Below are 18181 nucleotides of genomic sequence, written 5' to 3'. Positions count from 1 at the left end.
TTGTAATTAACAGCTTTCCTACCAAAATCTGCCAGCTTCAACTCCCCAGTGTCACTGATCAGAAGGTTTTGGGGTTTCAGGTCCCTGTGCAAAATGAAACGCTGGTGGATGTACGAAAGTCCTCGCAGCAATTGAAATAAAAATAACTGAAAAAGAGGGGAAAAACATTATCTTTATTAACAGTTGTACACAGAGCATTGGCTTCCTACACAAAAAGCAAGGTGTTTGCATATAGGTGAAACAGTTCCTTAAAGTTTTGTCCATAGTTACAATTTAAAACACCAGCATTTTTAAACAACATGGAATATGTAAGAATAAAGAATTGTGTTCAACTGCATTCACCTGCTTCCAACAATCTACAACGGTAACTGTATTCAAAAGATTCAATTATTAGGAAGCCAAACTTATATTCTCTTTATCCATATAGATTTAGAGATTACGAGGTAGCCTAGACAGATGTGTCTCTTGGCTAATTTTAGGAAATTATAGGAGGAAGACGAAGGACTGAGACCAAGGCGAGGGGGGGGGTTGAAAGGGGGCATAAATAATATACAGACACCCAAAAACTTTCTACTTTCAAATATTTTATACAAGATTTTATTACAAAGAAACTAAAAATGTGTCTAGAAGCAGATGCTTTTATTCTTCAATGCTTTTTGGGATAGATAGCCATAGGTATTGAATTTGCTCATAGTGTGCTAGCATGTCCAAAACCCAGTGTGAACTTTGTATTTTATTAAATTTCTACTCATAAGAAAGACATTTGTCAAAAAGTGTATGAAATATCAAAATAATCTTGCATGTTGGCAAAATGGCTTACTGCTTGTTTCTCAGGGTTACATCAGCATGCCAGATAGTAAGTTAGGTCCAAAACACACTGTAGAAATAATCCAGTTTGAGACCGCTTTAACTGCCCTGGCTCTGTGCTAGGGAATTCTGGAAACTAGTTTTGTGAGACATTTAGCCTTCTCAGTCAGAGAGCTCTGGTGCCACAATAAACTACAGTTTTCAAGATTCTCTAGCACTGAGCCAGGGCAGTTAAAGTGGTTTCAAACTGAATTATTTCTGCAGTGTGTTTTGGATCTTTGTAATGTATCTTTTGTTTAAAAAAAGCTTTAAGACAGTTATTAAATGGTAGGAAAGCAGCTTAAAGGTATAATGTAACTTAGATATTGGGAACATAACAAAGAGGTTGCACTTCACCCAGGAGCTCAGCTTACTTGTGAACAGTGAGACTCTTTTCTTTATGTAAGAGCATTAGATCATTAAAAAATTTTCAGAATCAATACACTGGCATGAACTAGCTTGTAATTAGTTATCTATCTACATTACAAAACTGTGAAATATGATAACTGAAGAGACTAAAACGTGATATGACAGTGTAGAAATGTTATATTACTGATCGTATGAACTGATCAGATTTAATTAAATTTCTTTTTGCCCCTGTGCACACACAATTCATTAAAAAAAGCTTCTTCCAAAGCTAACAATGTACTAAGGAAATACAAAGGCATAAGTTAAAAAACCCAATAAATTAGTTTGGGGAAATAAATCTCCTTTAGATAACATCTTTGCTATACATGCTACTTTAAAGAGCTTGTGTGGTGTTGTGTGGTTAAGGACTGGAACATAGCAAATTGAAACTCACTGGTTGATCCTGGGCCTGTCATACTCTCTCCTAACCTGTCTTATTTCACAGGGTTATTGTACAAATAGTTGAGAGCAGAAAAGGTGAGATAAAATAAATAAATAAATTAAGGTGGTAAAAAGTGGGATAAATAAACTGTGTACTATTGCAGGCTGATGTGACTAATGAAGTCTGTGATCATGAATACTCTATTACTTACTCCCAAGATTACCTAGCAGTTGGTTGACTGACATATCCCCACATTAGTTTGGTTGTCAACAATAACTGCTTTCTGGTACCAACTTTAAGCAAGACAACTAACAGCTCTCAAAGGTCCGACTCATTTTTGCATCCGGTGTTGTGCACACATCTCTTCTTATACACGTAGTCTTCACAAGCCCAGAAACACCACATAAGGGTGTACTGAAAAGTTCTCAGCCTGACCTACTTCCCAAATCTGAGCATAATTTTGTCTCTGTAGCTTCAGAAGGGGTTCTTTTGTATTCTGAGCTGCCAATTGTAGGACTGTAGCTCTAATTTAAGATTTTTTTTTTCAGATCATTGATAGAACCATGTCAATACAAAGTGTTTACAAGTGCTGATGTCCAGGCCATCATGAAGTTTCTATTCCAGCAGAAAAAATCTCCAAAGGAAATCCATGAGTATATGATGTAAACACTGAATGACAAGCTCCCATTATACTCAGTTGTGGGCCTCAAAGAAATGGCCTAAAGGATTGACATCAGGCCATGTTGGGGCTGTGGCGTTCAGATGACACCTGCCCTGAATGCTGCTAGAAGCCACTGAAGTGCAGCTCTTTGCCAAAGAACCAGCCCAAAAAGGAGCGGTAAAATACTGCTCCTTTTTGGCACTAGGTTCAGGACCATGACGGCAGCCCGGATCAAGGCCAGGCGTATGCAGCTGCCACAGTCCTGGGGTAAACGGCGATGGCGCAATCCTATCATGGACCTTTTGCGCCATCTGCTTTGCCCTATGAAGAAGTGGTGTGCCAACTTTCAGCATGGAGATTTTGAGACTGAAGATGCAGCAAGGTCTGGGAGACCTTCAACAGTGTCAACTTCTGAAACTGTTGAGCATGTTCACTTTGTCCAGGACAACGGACCTGCTCACAAGGCTGGTAAGACAATGGATATTTTGAAGAATTTAGTGGTTGAGTGCACAGACCATCCACCCTACTCACCAGATCTTGTTCCATCTGACTATTTACTGTTGCCAAATTGTAAAAAGAGTTTGAAAGGAAGGAAATTTTCAAATCATCCCAGAGGTGATAGCAGCAGCAGAGCAGTATTTCACTTATCAGACATCAGAATTTTTCAGGGAAATGGGTTAGATACCTGAGAAATAATGTGTCCAGTGTGCTGAATGTGCAGAATAGCATGTAAGTTACATGGCTCCAAGACATTCCCATCTTGATTGGGCAGAGAACTTTTAAGCACTTCCTCACAGATACAAAAGTATTCTATAGCCAATTCCTCAAAACATAAGGCTCCTAAAAACATTGCCAGTTCCTTCATTCACAAATAATGTTATCCTTCTACCAAATAACTCCCAAGCAGTATTTCCGATCAAGACAAATTATTATTTTATTTATTTTGACTCACCAACAGAAGAACCCTGGGGCAGAAGAGCTTACAGATGCAGGACAGCATAAACTATGATATGGAGCATTTCCCCCACTTTCCTCCTATTGCCTCTCCCAACCATCCTGTCTAAAGGAAGAGGCAGTGTTAGCCTCCTTGGAATCCATTACATTTAAAGAATGTAATCATGTTGCTGGCTATTTCATTTTTTTCTGTAATAGAGAAAACTGGAAAATGTTCCTGTTGCAATGATTAATACATCTGTCTTGTCTTTGTTCAGTATCAGCCCTTGGACAACTTAATCTTCAACATATGAAACTACTCCACTTCCCTCACTCTAAAACTCTACTTCATGCAAACTGTGTATTTTGAGGGCTGCTCCAAAGGGAACCAATGATGATTTCCTACTCTGGTAGTACTTCCACATAGCAAAAAACATGTACACATCCTCATATGTTTCATTACTGTATACAGTGGTACCCCGGGATACGAATTACCCAGCTTACGAATTTTTCGGGATACGAAAAAATCCCATAGGGATTTATTGTTTCGGCTTACGAAGGTTTTTTCGGGTTACGAAAAAACCCCGGCGCTGTTTTAAATGGAAAGGCCGCCACCGGAGGGCAGCAGAGAGCTATTTTTTCCATTAGCGCCTATGGCAATTCAGGTTACGAAGGTTTTTCGGGTTACGAAATTAGCCGCGGAACGAATTAATTTCGTAACCCGAGGTACCACTGTATTTAGCTTGTACTGCAGATAGCTGAATAGTGAGAGCTATGGCTTGTTGTAGTTTTATGCAGCAAATGGCCACATTTGGCAATCCTCCACATCTAGCTACAACTCCCCCCCTTCTACATTAATTATCCCCATACAGGAGATTAATCAACATTTGAAATAACTTGAAAGATGGCAAGGAAAACATAGACAAATGTTCTTTTGCAAAAAAAAAAAGTTAAACATAACTGTTTCCCTACTGGCAGGTTACAATTTCTATTGTCTTATTAGCGAAACTTAATCTCTAACCGTAAACCAGTTTGGAAAACAATGGAGATAAGTGGGCTCTATGGGACCAAATTTAGTTACTCTTGAAGTGGTATACAATATTTATCATTATCTGAAAAAGACAAGCAACAAGCTCAGTGCAAAAGAATAACACAAAAACAAAAACTTTTTTTTCACTTTTAGAAAATTTTTAAAAAATATAGCCTCAAGGTTTAGGGCAGTGGTGGCGAACCTATGGCACGAATACCAGAAGTGGCACTCAGAGCCCTCTCTGTGTGCACACACGTCATCACCTCAGCATAGAGTTCGCCAGAGTTTGTTACTAGAAAGTCAGAGGGACATGGCACTTTGTGATAAATAAGTGGGTTTTAGGTTGCAGTTTGGGCACTCAGTCTCTAAAACGTTTGCTATCACTGGTTTAGGGTATGGGCATCATACTACGTATATGATTTTAAAGCTAAATGGTAACTGGAGCTTCTGAAAGCACTGAATCAATGGCTTCATGTGTCAAAAATGGCAGGAAAAGAAATGTGTACAGATAATATTATTTGTTTTGTAGCAATTAGAAGTATAATCTTGCAATCAAGCTATTTAGCTCTTTCAAAGACTCAAATATTTTTCTTTAAAACTGGTACTATGTATTTTTTAAAAGTGCATTTGATGGCCACACAAAAAGCATGCCTTTGCAATTTTGCCTTGACAGTGCCAATTTAGCTGACATGCTGCTTTCCAATAATAAGACCTGGGGGAAACTGCCATATGAAGGTCAAACCAATTTAGAGGTTTATGGAGTATGATATCAATGTGTTAGCAATGATTAAAATGTAAGGGCAAACACATTAAAACCAACAATTTATTCGATAAAGACATATTGGTGCACTCAACAAGAACTAGATCGTTTCCACTCTCCATTCATATTCCATATTACAAATATCTCCTGCTTGTGACGTTTAAGAATATTCAGCCTTTGGATTCCATCATTTGCTCACTTAAAAAATAGTATGGAAAACAGTAGACTGGTATGGATAGCACTATTAGCACTGCCATTAAAATTCTTGGCTTTTAAAGTTTTTCTTTAAAACTTGGGGAAGTGCATTCTGCATGACAGAAGGACATTTCCACAACCACAGCCATCAACTTCATTTATCTATGGGGCCCAGGGAACATGTGTGTGAGTGCACCTAGATAGAACTTTCCTTCATAACAGCCAATGTGTTTACCCTGGAGAGAGAGACTTCTAAACATGGTATTTCAATGATTGCTCTGTAATCAGTCCAAGACTGTGACTCCACTTGTAGTGAGTTATGAAGGTCTAGACAAATGTCCTCAAATGGCACACACACCAGGAAGACAGAAGAAGCATCCATGGCCCATGTGTAATAGGCTTGAATTTGAGCTGGAGGTCCTTTCCAGCCAGTTCGTACACCAGATGGATGACCACTGCAACGAGAAGGGTAGTACTTTTTTCTATTTAGAATAGCATGAAAAAACTCTTTGTGAGCCTGCAGTCCTATCAACGTATATGACCAGAGCCCTACACACATTGAGAAATTGCCAGCATCTCTGAGAGTCCAAATCCAGATTCAGCAGGAAAACAGCAGTCCTGGTTGAGGTGGACGGTTGACACCACCTTCAGAAAGAAAGTGACGCCAGGTCTGAGGACAGCCCAGTCTGGATGGAAACAGAGATACAGGTATAGATGATCCAACTGGAAAGTACAGAGCTCGTCAGCCCATTTGGCTATCATGATAGCGATCAGGGAGGCAGTCTTTCAGGATAGGAAGCAGAGGTCACAAGTAGCAACAAGAGCAAAGGGCTTCCCGTAGAGATGAATCTACCTTGGTGTTGACCAGGAGGCAGAGATTCTTGCAGCCCTTCAGAAACTCTTTATTAGTAGATTAAGGAAGCAGGATGGCTTCCCGAGAAGCTGGCAGTTTGTGGAAACTGTGGCTAGGTAGCACCAGATCAAAGAATAGGATAGTATCTTGGTCAACAGCAACAGTAGAAAGTGCAGAACCTGTCCAATACTGACCTCCAAAGGAGGAATTGGTGGGAGGAATCCTGGAGCTTTTTCCATTGGTAGAAATATGAGTGCCTGGTGTAAGGATGGTTGGTGGTAGTGGTGACATCTCTTACACCAGCAAGCAGCAAAGCTTGTGGGGCTGAAGTCAGGGTGTCCGAACTAGTCTTGTTACAGTGTGAGGTCTAGTCAGAGAGGAAGCTGAACACAGAGCACGACAGAGAGAGAGAGAGGGAGGAAGGGAGGGAGGGAGGAACGGGGTGAACCACAACTGCTGGGAATACCAGGTTGTGATCAGGTTGCAGTCGACTTTGTCCTGACACAGTTTGGTGATCACCCTCATCAGAAACAGGAACGGTGAAAAGACATACACTGCAGGGCTTCACCAGTGGTACAGGAAGCCATCTCCATTCAATCTCCACTGACGAGTCTAGGAGCAGTACTGCCTGCATTGAGCATTGTCCTCTGACGAGAAGGGATCCAGCTCTCGTTCATCCTATTGATGAAAGATTGGTTCCAGTTTTGGGATGCAGCTGCCACACATGAGTTGAATTAGATGTCTTGTTGAGGGTATCTGCTGTGACACTGCCTTCTCCAGAAAGGTGAACAGCCATCACTACCACACCTCTCTCAATGAATCAGTCCCAAAATCACAGGAAACAGGCGATAGAGTGGCAGACCAAGTCCCTTCCTGCATGTTCAAGATATACATGACTGTGGTGTTGTCAGACAGTATTTGTACAACTTTGTCCTGTAGCAGCATCTTGAAAGAGTGTAATGCTTTCTCTACTGCCAACAGTTTCAGGAGGTTGATATGCAGAGCTTTCTCCTCTCTCAACCATAGTCCTTGTATGAACAGTTAGTTAAGGTGGGCCCCCATCCTGACACTGATGCATCCTTCATGACCAGAGACTGGGATTGTCCAGCTCTCATACTGCAAAAGAGTGCAGAGCACTGTGGTGTCTGATTGCAAACAGTTGTAAATCTAAGCAGAGTTCATGTAGGAGTAGCAAGTTATCTGAGTCAAGCAACAGTCCAGGTTCATATTTCACAGTAGGCACACACAGAGAGAAACCATTTTTGTTTCCAACAAACCAAATGGGGAATGGCCCCTTGCCATGAACGGGGAATTCACCCAACCTGCAGACCATATTTAAAGAGGACATTTCTCAGATCCAATGCACAGCTGATCACTTCACCTGTGCAGGAGGGCCTAGGTTTTTGCCCAATGCTAAAGCCTTCATATTTCCTGAAGACTTGGAGCTATCTCTCCCACCTCTTCCTCCCCTGGAGAACTTAAGTGGCTGTCAGATTGAGCTGGAGAAGGGCACAGCTGCAGTAGATCTGTTTTGTCTTCTGAAGCTGAACTCTTAATGGGGGAGACACAACAGGGGTTGTGGAGCCAGTGGAGACATCACTGTACTGATGTCAGGATAGTCAATCACTACACTGGAGTCTTGAAGAGGTTGGACTTGGCAATGAGTCATGACTATAGAGACCTCATCCTGAATAAATAATGGTCAAGATAGTTCGAAGTAAAAAACTCAAAGCCAGAGATTTCTTAAGCCAGGATTATGCACAGAAGAAGAAGCTGCAACAGGCCGAGTCATAACCAGGATGAGAAAGACAAACCAAGCTGAGGATTTAGAGACAACCCCCCCCAATAAACATGCCAAATCAATCTGTTAAAAACTGAGGAAAATACTACACCAAGGGCTCTTGATACTCTTCATGTGGCAGATTAAAAAGAACTGAAGTAAAGGAGCTGGAACAGCAAGGGAATAGCTGAGGGTAGGTGGAGCTACTGCCAAAAATCTGCCTAGCTAGACTAGAAGGTTCCAAATATGCTTTGTGCAGGCACAGGAATTCCCAGTTGAGTGAATCTCATAGACCACAAAGGAAGAGAGAAGGAAATCATCCCTGGATTCATTTTGGAGAAAGGCTTGGTTTCTAGAAGGTTCAAATTGTTTTTGTTTGCTCATGCAAGCCTCACCTGACCTGGTTGTTTCGACTCTGTTCTCAACTGGTTTAGATCTTACTTGTCTGGAAGATCTTTTGCAGTAGTTGCAGGGGGTCAGACTTCTTCTCCTGTTCCCTTATCTGTTGGAGTTCCCCAGGGCTCTGTTCTGGGTCCCCTTCTGTTTTCTCTCTACACAATGTCCTTAGGAAAACTCATCAGCTCTTTTGGTTTTTCCTACCATCTGTATGCTGATGACACCCAGCTGTATCTTTCTGCCCCTGACCTTTCTCCAAGGCTTGAACAGCAAGTCTCGTCTTGCCTTACAGCTGTCTTGCAGTGGATGCGCCATCGGCGTTTGAAGCTTAACATGTCCAAGATGGAGCTTCTTGTCTTTCCTCCTAAGCCCACCCTTCAACACTCCTTTTCTGTCTCTGTGGACAACATTTCTATTCAACCAGTCCAGCAAGCCCGCAGTCTTGGTTTTATCTTTGACTCTTCTCTGTCGTGTATCCCTCAGATCCAGACCACAGCCAAGGCTTGTAGATTCTTTTTGTACAATATTGCCAAAATCCGACCATATCTCTCCGCCTCTACTGCCAAGATCCTGGTCCATGCCCTACTGATCTCACGACTGGATTACTGTAACGTCCTCCTGGCTGGGCTTCCTCTTTCTCACCTCCATCCTTTAATCTCTGTCCAGCATTCAGCTGCATGCATTATCACTTCCACCCACCACTCTGACCACATCTCTCCTGTGTTGGCATCCCTTCACTGGCCCCCTCTCCCTTTCCGCATTCATTATAAGCTCCTGCTGTCGACATTCAAAGCCCTCCATGGACTGGCCCTTCCTTACTTATCAGACCTTCTTTCTCCTCACCTTCCCACCAGGGCCCTCCGTTCTGGTAGTCAAGGTCTACTGTCTCAGCCCAGGATTTCCTCTGCCCCATCCTGGATTCGCCCCTTTTCACTTGCTGCCCCTCACTCCTGGAACCTTCTTCCCCCACAAGCAAGAGCCATCACTTCTTTAACTAGCTTCAAAACGGAGTTGAAAACCATCCTGTTCAGAGAAGCCTTCCCAGGCATTGCATAATTGTCGCTTACTATCTGATGTTCTTTTGTTGCCTGTTTATCGAACCATTTCCTGTATTGCTATGTATTGTATATGTATTATCCTACTTGAGAGTATGTATTTTCCCTGGATGAAGATTAACCTTCCATTTTGAAGCCAAGCCCTCCATCCAGTCCATCTGCCTTTGTCCAGGCTTCGGAGGTAGAGAGCAACTGCTGGACCTCTTACCCTTTCCCGCCACCACTCCCTTCTCCTTCTGTGTCATGTCTTTTGAGATTGTAAGCCTGAGGGCAGGGAACCATCTAACTAAAAAGATTGCATGTACAGCGCTGTGTAAATTTACAGCGCTTCATAAATAAAGGTTAATAATAATAATTTCACATGTCCATACTGTATTTTAATTCTGAACAAAAAGTCTGCTGAAATGTCTTCAAGCTACGGTACTTTTCTTTTCTGTGATGTGGGAACCTACCCCTATTTTTTCCTCATTATTTTTGCCTCTGATACTGTTAAAGAAGTAATGTCTAGGAACACATCTATTTCATTAACTGAGATATGTCTGCATATTTAACCAAGATCAGTACCACAGAGAAGGATTATTCACAAAGCAAGTAATGGTTATTAACAAGATAGAATATTTTTATTTAATGTTCATGTTCTTGCATAGTTTAATTCATTAATGTTTAAAATAAAGACAAAAAATAAGCAGGGTAAAATCCTGATGACATATTAAGTGCCTGATCATAAGAAAAGCTTATTTAAAAATTGATTCTCAATGCCATCTGAAAGAGACAGTCTTAATTTAGCATAACATTATCCTACCCTTCCCTGCACCTGCTTGTCCTCTGAAGAGTAATGGAAAACATTATCAACTACATTAAATAGCAAATAATCCTGTTTAGCATATCCACTGTAATTAATGGAAAACTCTAGCCAAACACTGACAGTGATTTCTGTGACAATTGTAGACATTTCCAGCTCCACTTAGAATAACATCCAGCACACAGCTCTGTGTATATAGACAGAATTGCAAAGCAATCATCACTACATTTTCAGATATTTATCTAACATTTTCAGAATGAATTTTAGATTTCTGCCTAGGCTGTTCACTGACATACATGGGGGGATGTGTGGATTAGTTTTCCCAATAAAACACTTCTAGCCACATACATTTAAAATGCTGACTGTTTAAAGCCTGTCTAGAACACTTATTGTTATGGCATTATTGCAGCTCCATCAGACCTTGCCTGAAAAGAAGAAGAGCCCTCCTTCTATCCACCATCTTGAAGGAGAGAAAGGCAAGTCAGCTCCATCAAGCCTCCAAGGGAGAGCAGATCTACTGGACTTTTCCCCTTCCCTACTGCCATTCCCTTCTCCTTTTGTCTTGTCTTTTTTAGATTGTAAGCCTGAGGGCAGGGAAATGTCTAATTAACAAATTGTAAGCCGCTTTGATAGCCTTGGCTGAAGAGCGGGGTATAAATAAATTATTATTATTATTATTATTATTATTATTATTATTATTATTAACCAAACATTTACAGGGGGAAAAACTGTTTGTGTCAATGTATACTATTATCATTTAAAGATAATACAACACATCTATTCTATTGGTTAAATGTGTCATGGAAAATTTTAATCAGCTACAGATGCCATACCATCCTAAAGCCAGCTGACTGCATCTGATTTCAAAAGCTAAGTAGGGTCCGTTCTGGTTAGAAGATCACCAGCAATCTGAGACCTTACAGTAGGCTAGGGAAAAAAACATGTCTGAAACACAGAACAACTTCTGTCAATGGGTTAAATGGACCAATGGTCTGACTCAGCGTACTACCCTGTTTCCCCGAAAATAAGACATACACATAAAATAAGTCGTAGCAGGATTTCTAAGCATTTGCTCAATATAAGCCATACCCGAAAATAAGATATAGTAATAGGCCTGGCACGGAACGGAAGGGGGCGGGTAGATTAGGGCCAATTGTTGTAAAGGAAATGGAGCTGCAAGAAATTCAGGATGGAATTCTGGGTTTGGAGAGTTATGACGATGTTCCAGAAGAAGACGACTTAACTATACAGTCGGCCCTTCTTATACACAGATTTTTTATACACGGATTCAAGCATCCACAGTTTAAAAATGTTCAAAAAAAGTATAAACTTCAAATATCAAACCTTGATTTTCCATTATTTATAAGGAACACCATTTTGCTATTTCATTATATTTAACAGGACTTGAGCATCCACACATTTTGTTATCCATGGGGGATCTTGGACCCAAACCCCAGTGTGTAACAAGGGTCCACTGTATTTGAATAAATGTAGATTGTTGTAGCACACTTAATAAAAATAAGAGATCCCCTGAAAATAAGCCATAGTGTGTCTTCTTGAGGAAAAATAAATATAAGACAGTGTCTTATTTTCGGCGAAACACAGTATGATCTTATGCAGATAGTAGAACTGAAGCTGTAATCCATCATGCGATGTAACCCAACAGGAATACATCAAATATTATTCCATATTTTCAAAATTCCTATTTATCTAGGACAATTTACTTTCTCCCATGATTCTCAGAATATAAATATATATCTCGCTTTTAGTAGAATTTCATATGAATATAAATGAAAGGAATTTCAAGAATAGTATTTCCTCCCTTTTACCTACATTTTTGGCTGTTTGCAATAAACTGACAAGCAAAAATATTACTAAACTCTGCCATTAATTAATTAATTTGATTTCTTGAAAACTGATGCTTGGAAAGATTATGTTCCACATACACTTTCAGAAACTTATTTCAAATATTCAAAGGCTTCTTACTAAAATGAGAATAGATGCAAAATAAATGTTAATGAATTACTCCTCATTGCTTTGGGGTAATTTCAAGCATAATTACTTATGCCTTTAAAATATAAATATTTATAAGATGGCAAATACCCTAAGGCTTTTAGTCTGGTTGTTAATTTTCAAATTGGTCATTAACTCCTGAAATTATCCATTTTTCAAGAACAGATATTACTTAGGCAATGTAACAATTAGTTAAGGAATAATATTCCTGACAGAAAATACAGGACAAAAGAATCTTGACAGAAACCAAGCTAAAACTACTAGCTACAAATGAAATCTTACATAAAGGCTTTTAAGGGAAAATCTTCCTACAGCTTCATTAGAACAATAATGTTTAATTTTGTTTTAGAAAAAAAATCAACACAAACCAGCCTAGTTCACAAAATACTAGCAACCTCCCCTGCACTGAGCAACTTGTCTTGCTTATTTCAAGTTTTCTGGCATAGGTCACATAGAGTTTGCATTATTTTCTTATTACAAAGGTTATAGAGATTGATGTGCAAGTCAGGTTGGCGGAAGGTTTAGTCCCCTGGCATATTTTAGTATCAAGTTTTTTGTTTTTGTTTTTTATTGTATTGTATATCTATACAATGTGGCCAAAACATTGTTTTATATCAGGCTTCCCTGTTTTTCAGGTCAAATGAATCATGATCTATATCCTTTGAGTATCAGAGGTCAAACTGATAGACACATGGTTTAAGTCCCTTTGAAACAGCTGCGCCAAAGCCGCATTCCAGTCCTTAGGACTGGAGCGTGGCTTTGACACGGCTTCTGTTCTTTGGATGCATGCATCATTTAAACAGCATACCTCCAAAATGACTCGAAGTAGCTTTATTTTGGCTTGTTTGTACGGGCTCTAAGTTGCACACTCTATGGACCTATCTTCTTAGGTTTCTCTCACAACTTTTGAAAGGCTCACTGACACCTATTTCTGCAGACAATTAGAACAGACAGTTGCAATGAGATCTCCCTTAAAGACAAGACGATTAAACTGTGGCTGTCATACTTTGGCCACGCCATGAGAAGACATGACTCATTAGAAAAGACCATAATGCTTGGAAAGGTGGAAGGAAGGAAAAAGAGAGGAAGACCACGTGCTAGATGGATAGACTCCATTAAGGTGGTCATGGGTATGAATCTACAAGAACTAAGGAAAGTAGTAGAGGATAAAGAGTCTTGGAGATGTCTCATCCATAGGGTCACTATGAGTCGAGATCAACTCAAGGGTGGTTAACAACAACAACAGTTGCAACGATCTGGCTCCAGTGTCAGTGAGGCAGGGAAATCTGGCTTTTAATCTAAAGGTTTCAGGAGCTATCCAAAGTACAAAACCTTGTGGGATTCATCTCCTTGGATAGCTTATTAAAAGTTGAGACTAGAATACAGAGTTGACTTACCATTCCACTAACATTGCAACCATCAATAATTGTGTCAATTTCAGTATCCTTTTTATGGATAGGAGAGCCTGAGCTTCACATATTGATCTGTGTTAACTAATGTGTTTTCAGCTTCAGCCTTCGCATGTTTGAACATATAACCTGAATCTTTCTTAGGAAATCATTTAGAACAACAGCAACCTACATTAATCCCTGGGAAACTAATGCTGCATTTCATGCCTGAAAAGTAAAAATTTTCCACCTTCCAAAAAGTATCATCTAAAAAAAAAAACCCAGAGATACAAGAGAAACGGCAAGAAAAGTCAAAATAGATGCACATCTTTTATGCCCTGCTGCAATATTAAATTCTAGAGCCTAATATAAATGTTGGATCTGCTGTCCAATATTTTCAATACATACCGCATGTTTATTCTATCTTTAAGGTTAACAAATTGGATGGGCACATCAGAAAATAATACCTTGCTTCTAAAATTCAGGGCTGAGCTATTTCTTTGCAGCCACCTGTTACTTTTTATGCATAAAAGTAGTATCTGAAGCACTCCAACATAGATTATTTAAACTAGTGTGGGCAACTGCAGCATATCTGGGGGCAGATCTTCTCAAAAGTGGGATGGGTCTACCAGACTATCAAAACGTACCCCAAAATGGAAACAAAAACAAAATCAGAAATGATTGTTTCTGATTTTAAACAGTGCATGGGATCTCTCCACACTATTTTTAATTATCACTTGCCACTTCTGGAGACTCCTGGCAAATTACTATTAGGTCCTGGGAGTCTGGAGGAGTTGAGAGACTTAAAAACAGCCTGGGAGCCACATGAGGCTCCAGAGCCACACTTTGCCTAGCCTACTTTAAGCTTTGCCTGTACTTGATATTACAGGAGAATGGTATGAAAACATGGACAGGACTCTAGTGTTTAACACAGAAATTATTTAAAAAATAATGCTTGCTGTATTTAGACACAGGCTTTGCCGTAGACACTGACAGTAAAATGTGATCTCGCCTCTCTTCTCTTGCTTGTTCACAAGGAAAGAGATTTTTTTTTTCCACAGATCCCATGATATCTTAAGAAACTACAGTTTAGCTATGGGTGGTTAAAAAAAAAGCAAGGATAATACCAGTGTTTTGGATCCTAGCTTGTTCTCATTAATCATAGTGAAATAAATTGTAATTCATCATTTCCATACCCCATAAGGGGAAATGGCAAGCTTACATACTTGTCCCCTGATATACAAAGCAGCTTATTCCCACAATGGGAAGTGATGCTCTGCCATCATATCTGAACCAGGGCACAGTATTGTATTCTTATAAATGTACACTGACTTGCTCTAAATTGTAATCATTTGAGTATCTGTGATACAGTATGGCAATTTTTATTTTACTCACACGAAGCTCAATCTGCACTGGAAATTAGCATAACAGTTTTGTATTATGCACGGAAAAGCTCCAATAACTTTTTAAAAGCCTCTTATCCTAAATCTTGAGCTAGAATACAAAATGCAAGCAAATTACTAAAATTCAGAATAATTTCAGTTATTACAACACATAGACTTAACATAATTGTGATGAAAGCACATCAGAAATAAATTTCACCTGCAATTATTTTCTACAAGTAAGTCCCAGGGGGAATCTATTACCTTCAGATGGAAAATGAGAAATAGAAATGGATTCCTAATTAGAACAGAGGTGTCCTTGAAAAACTAAGCTACTCATAAAAGAAGCCATTGTTTCTATGCACTCAGTGGAAACATAATGTGAGTGAATGAAAAAAAACGTTATTTACTTTTATATAAAAATAGGTATAGTTACCAAACTATTCAAGAAGGCCAAATTAGAGGCAAGATCATAAGAATGTAATCATTTTTCAGTAGCTTTTATAAAACCATCTGCTTCGGGCCTTTTTCTCACTAATTCTCTCTTTCCTGCCTTGGTCCAAGATGGACATAGCCACGAGGCTGTCCCAGAAGGGAAATTATTCTTCTTACTTTCATGCATAGGAGCAACTCCTTTACTAAAGTATAGCTTTTTCTACTGATTGCCTACTTTCCTAGAAGCTAGATGAATTCTTTGTAACAATAAAGTAAGCCATATTTTTATCTCACCAATGTATGCTGTTTATTCAACATAAGCTCAGATATATATATTGTTGGACCACATGCTGCTCCTGTGCTTAATCTATAAACTACCTATTTTTACTAAATTCCAGTATAGCTCTCCACCAGTTCTGCACACAGCAGGCACGTTTATTGAACAGACCATACAGAACAATATACACAGAGAAAAAAAGACAAAAATGTTTTTGGAATTTTGAATTTTTCAAAATCTGATTGTGATATGGCAAAGGATAATAAATAACAAAGGGAAGCACATTCTACCTGTCTGATAATCAGTGATTTAGAATCTTGTGCAATCAGGATTCTGTAGCATACAAGGAACCTACAGAAAATAAGCAAACTTGCCACAGTAGAAGTTACCCTTCCAACCCCTTGAGGACAATAGAGCTGAATGCTGGGAATGTAACAGCAAACATGCACATTCCTGCTTTTCCCCCATGAAATTCTGATTACCTGGGGAGTGAACACTGAGCAGCACTATTATGAGTTCTCACAGTCCATCTTCAGGCATGCCCACATACACACACACTTAAAAAACTAATATGATGAATAGTTTTTTGTGGGTTTTTTTGGGCTATGTGGCCATGTTCTAGAAGAGTTTCTTCTTGACGTTTCGCTAGCATCTGTGGTTAGCATCTTCAAAGAATGCTTGTCTGGAAAAAGGTGTGTGTGTGTGTGTGTGTGTGTGTGTGTGTGTGTACACATACGTACTGTGTGAGCCTGGGAATGCAGGAGTGATTTGCAGACCTCAGGCTGGGAGGCTAAAGCAAAAGAGGATTAGCCCCTGACTCTGAGTGGTTTCCCATTTGCATTTGCTGAGTCCTCATTTTGCAATTCTTCAGGACTGGTAGCCAAATTTTGTTCACTTTATGGGTTTCTACATTGAAAATTATCAAGGATAAAAGCCAGAGTAGAACACCAGATTAATGTACTATAATAATAATGCAGTGTTTTCTGAAAACCTCTACTCTAACATTAATATTTCTGTAGGTGCACATTCCACCATTATCTGTAAAAATTCCACAACTATTATCTTGGTGAATTATATTTTGGAACATAACTTTTTAAAAACACACACTATAGTTATTTCATTTTAAATACTTTAAATATGAATATGCTCATATAATGCAAGACTGATGTTAAACAGCAGCTCAGAACACCTATTCCAATTTTTCCCTGGATTTTAAAATAACCGAAATGAAAGTTCTTTATTTGGGCAAATGTATATCAGTATCTCAGTTTTGGTACATATGTGATATATAGCATGATATTTCATTGATCAAAAATGCCTAAGCCTGGTTTATATGCAAAATTGCCTTGTTGGTCTCCCAAACTGTATGACTGAATGGATTTCGTTTTACAGTAAAACAATCTGGCTGATTTCCTAGTAGGAAGCCCAATCTGGTGGTCCCGCTCATTTCCAAATAATAGGATATTAATGGCTATGTTTAAGAGCCAACTTTATGCAATAAAAATAATAAAAACCAAAGTTAGAATGTTTAATAATGTTACTATATCAAAGATTTACATCTGTAAAAAGACATTTGTACAGTACTATTGCCTATATCATTCCCCACTCTAAGACATGTCCAGTGTCATAATTATTTAGAAAGTGGTGTCCTACCTTCACATTGTCTGGATGAAGTCCTCCAGGATGTTTGTCCATGTACTGACATAAATCAGTGTGCTAGAAAAGAGATGGGAGGGGGGTTGTATTACTACTGTCTCCATATCACTGTAAAACAAAAATCAATTTTCTTCCAATTAAAAGTCAGTATTCTATCCACATATAGCAAATGAAAAAAATATTTTCTTAATTGTGCTATGTTGACATCACTTTCAGGCTTCATTCTAGCCATCTGACAAATAATACTGTGTATAAAAATTCATTTCATTCCCTTCTAATGGCCTGTACTATTGTAATGCAAAAAACTGTTGTCAATTAGTTTCACATACAAAGAAACATCACCATCAAATGGCTACTTCAAATTCTTACACAATTCACAGATTGGGTTCAATATTTTTAAAACTTATCTTTTGTTCTAAATTTTCTTTTCCCCAAAATATTTAAGTACTTGCACAATAATGTTTATATGAATGGGCTTTTTAAAGCACATTTAACATGTGATACTTTCACAAACCTTTTAAAAATCTCTACTTGTTAATGCCACTTTAGCACTATACAATACACACAAACATACCAAGTGTTGTTTTTTTCATTAAGCCTGACATCACTTTTGTTGAGCTCTAAAATTGTATTATTAAAAATAAGAACACAGTAGCACTAAACCAAAAAAGTACTTTAGAACAAAAATATTGATTTTTAAAAAAATATTATTGAGAACAGAACAATCCCTTCTGTGTAGTGGATAAATCACATATGCTAATATGGATAAAATATAGTAGTATGTATCCAAACAACAACTACACATGGCTATCATCCATGAGCTGACAGTCAGTTTCAGTTCCATCAGAGCAACAATGATTGCTATCAAAAGTAGTCAGCCTAGAAACCTCCTGCATATACCACAAGCTACTATATTATGGTTGTATAAG

The 18181-nt window shown here is 38.8% G+C and overlaps 1 protein-coding gene across 1 annotated transcript in view; it reads right to left on the bottom strand.

Moving 5' to 3' along the window:
* The window catches only part of CDK14 (cyclin dependent kinase 14), a 220875-nt gene that overhangs the window by 66251 nt on the left and 136443 nt on the right, over positions 1 to 18181 (bottom strand). The window contains exons 6-7 of the mRNA XM_042472048.1: positions 17250 to 17312; positions 23 to 146 (exon numbers count right to left, since the gene is read on the bottom strand). Coding sequence (XP_042327982.1) covers positions 23 to 146; positions 17250 to 17312 — 187 coding nt within the window. The remainder of the gene's footprint in view (positions 1 to 22; positions 147 to 17249; positions 17313 to 18181) is intronic.

This window comes from Sceloporus undulatus, chromosome 6 (genome assembly GCF_019175285.1).
Source record: "Sceloporus undulatus isolate JIND9_A2432 ecotype Alabama chromosome 6, SceUnd_v1.1, whole genome shotgun sequence".
In the NCBI taxonomy this organism is placed as follows: domain Eukaryota; kingdom Metazoa; phylum Chordata; class Lepidosauria; order Squamata; family Phrynosomatidae; genus Sceloporus; species Sceloporus undulatus.
The sequence above is the reverse complement of the archived record's forward strand: the minus strand, read 5'-3'. Positions and strand labels throughout refer to the sequence as shown.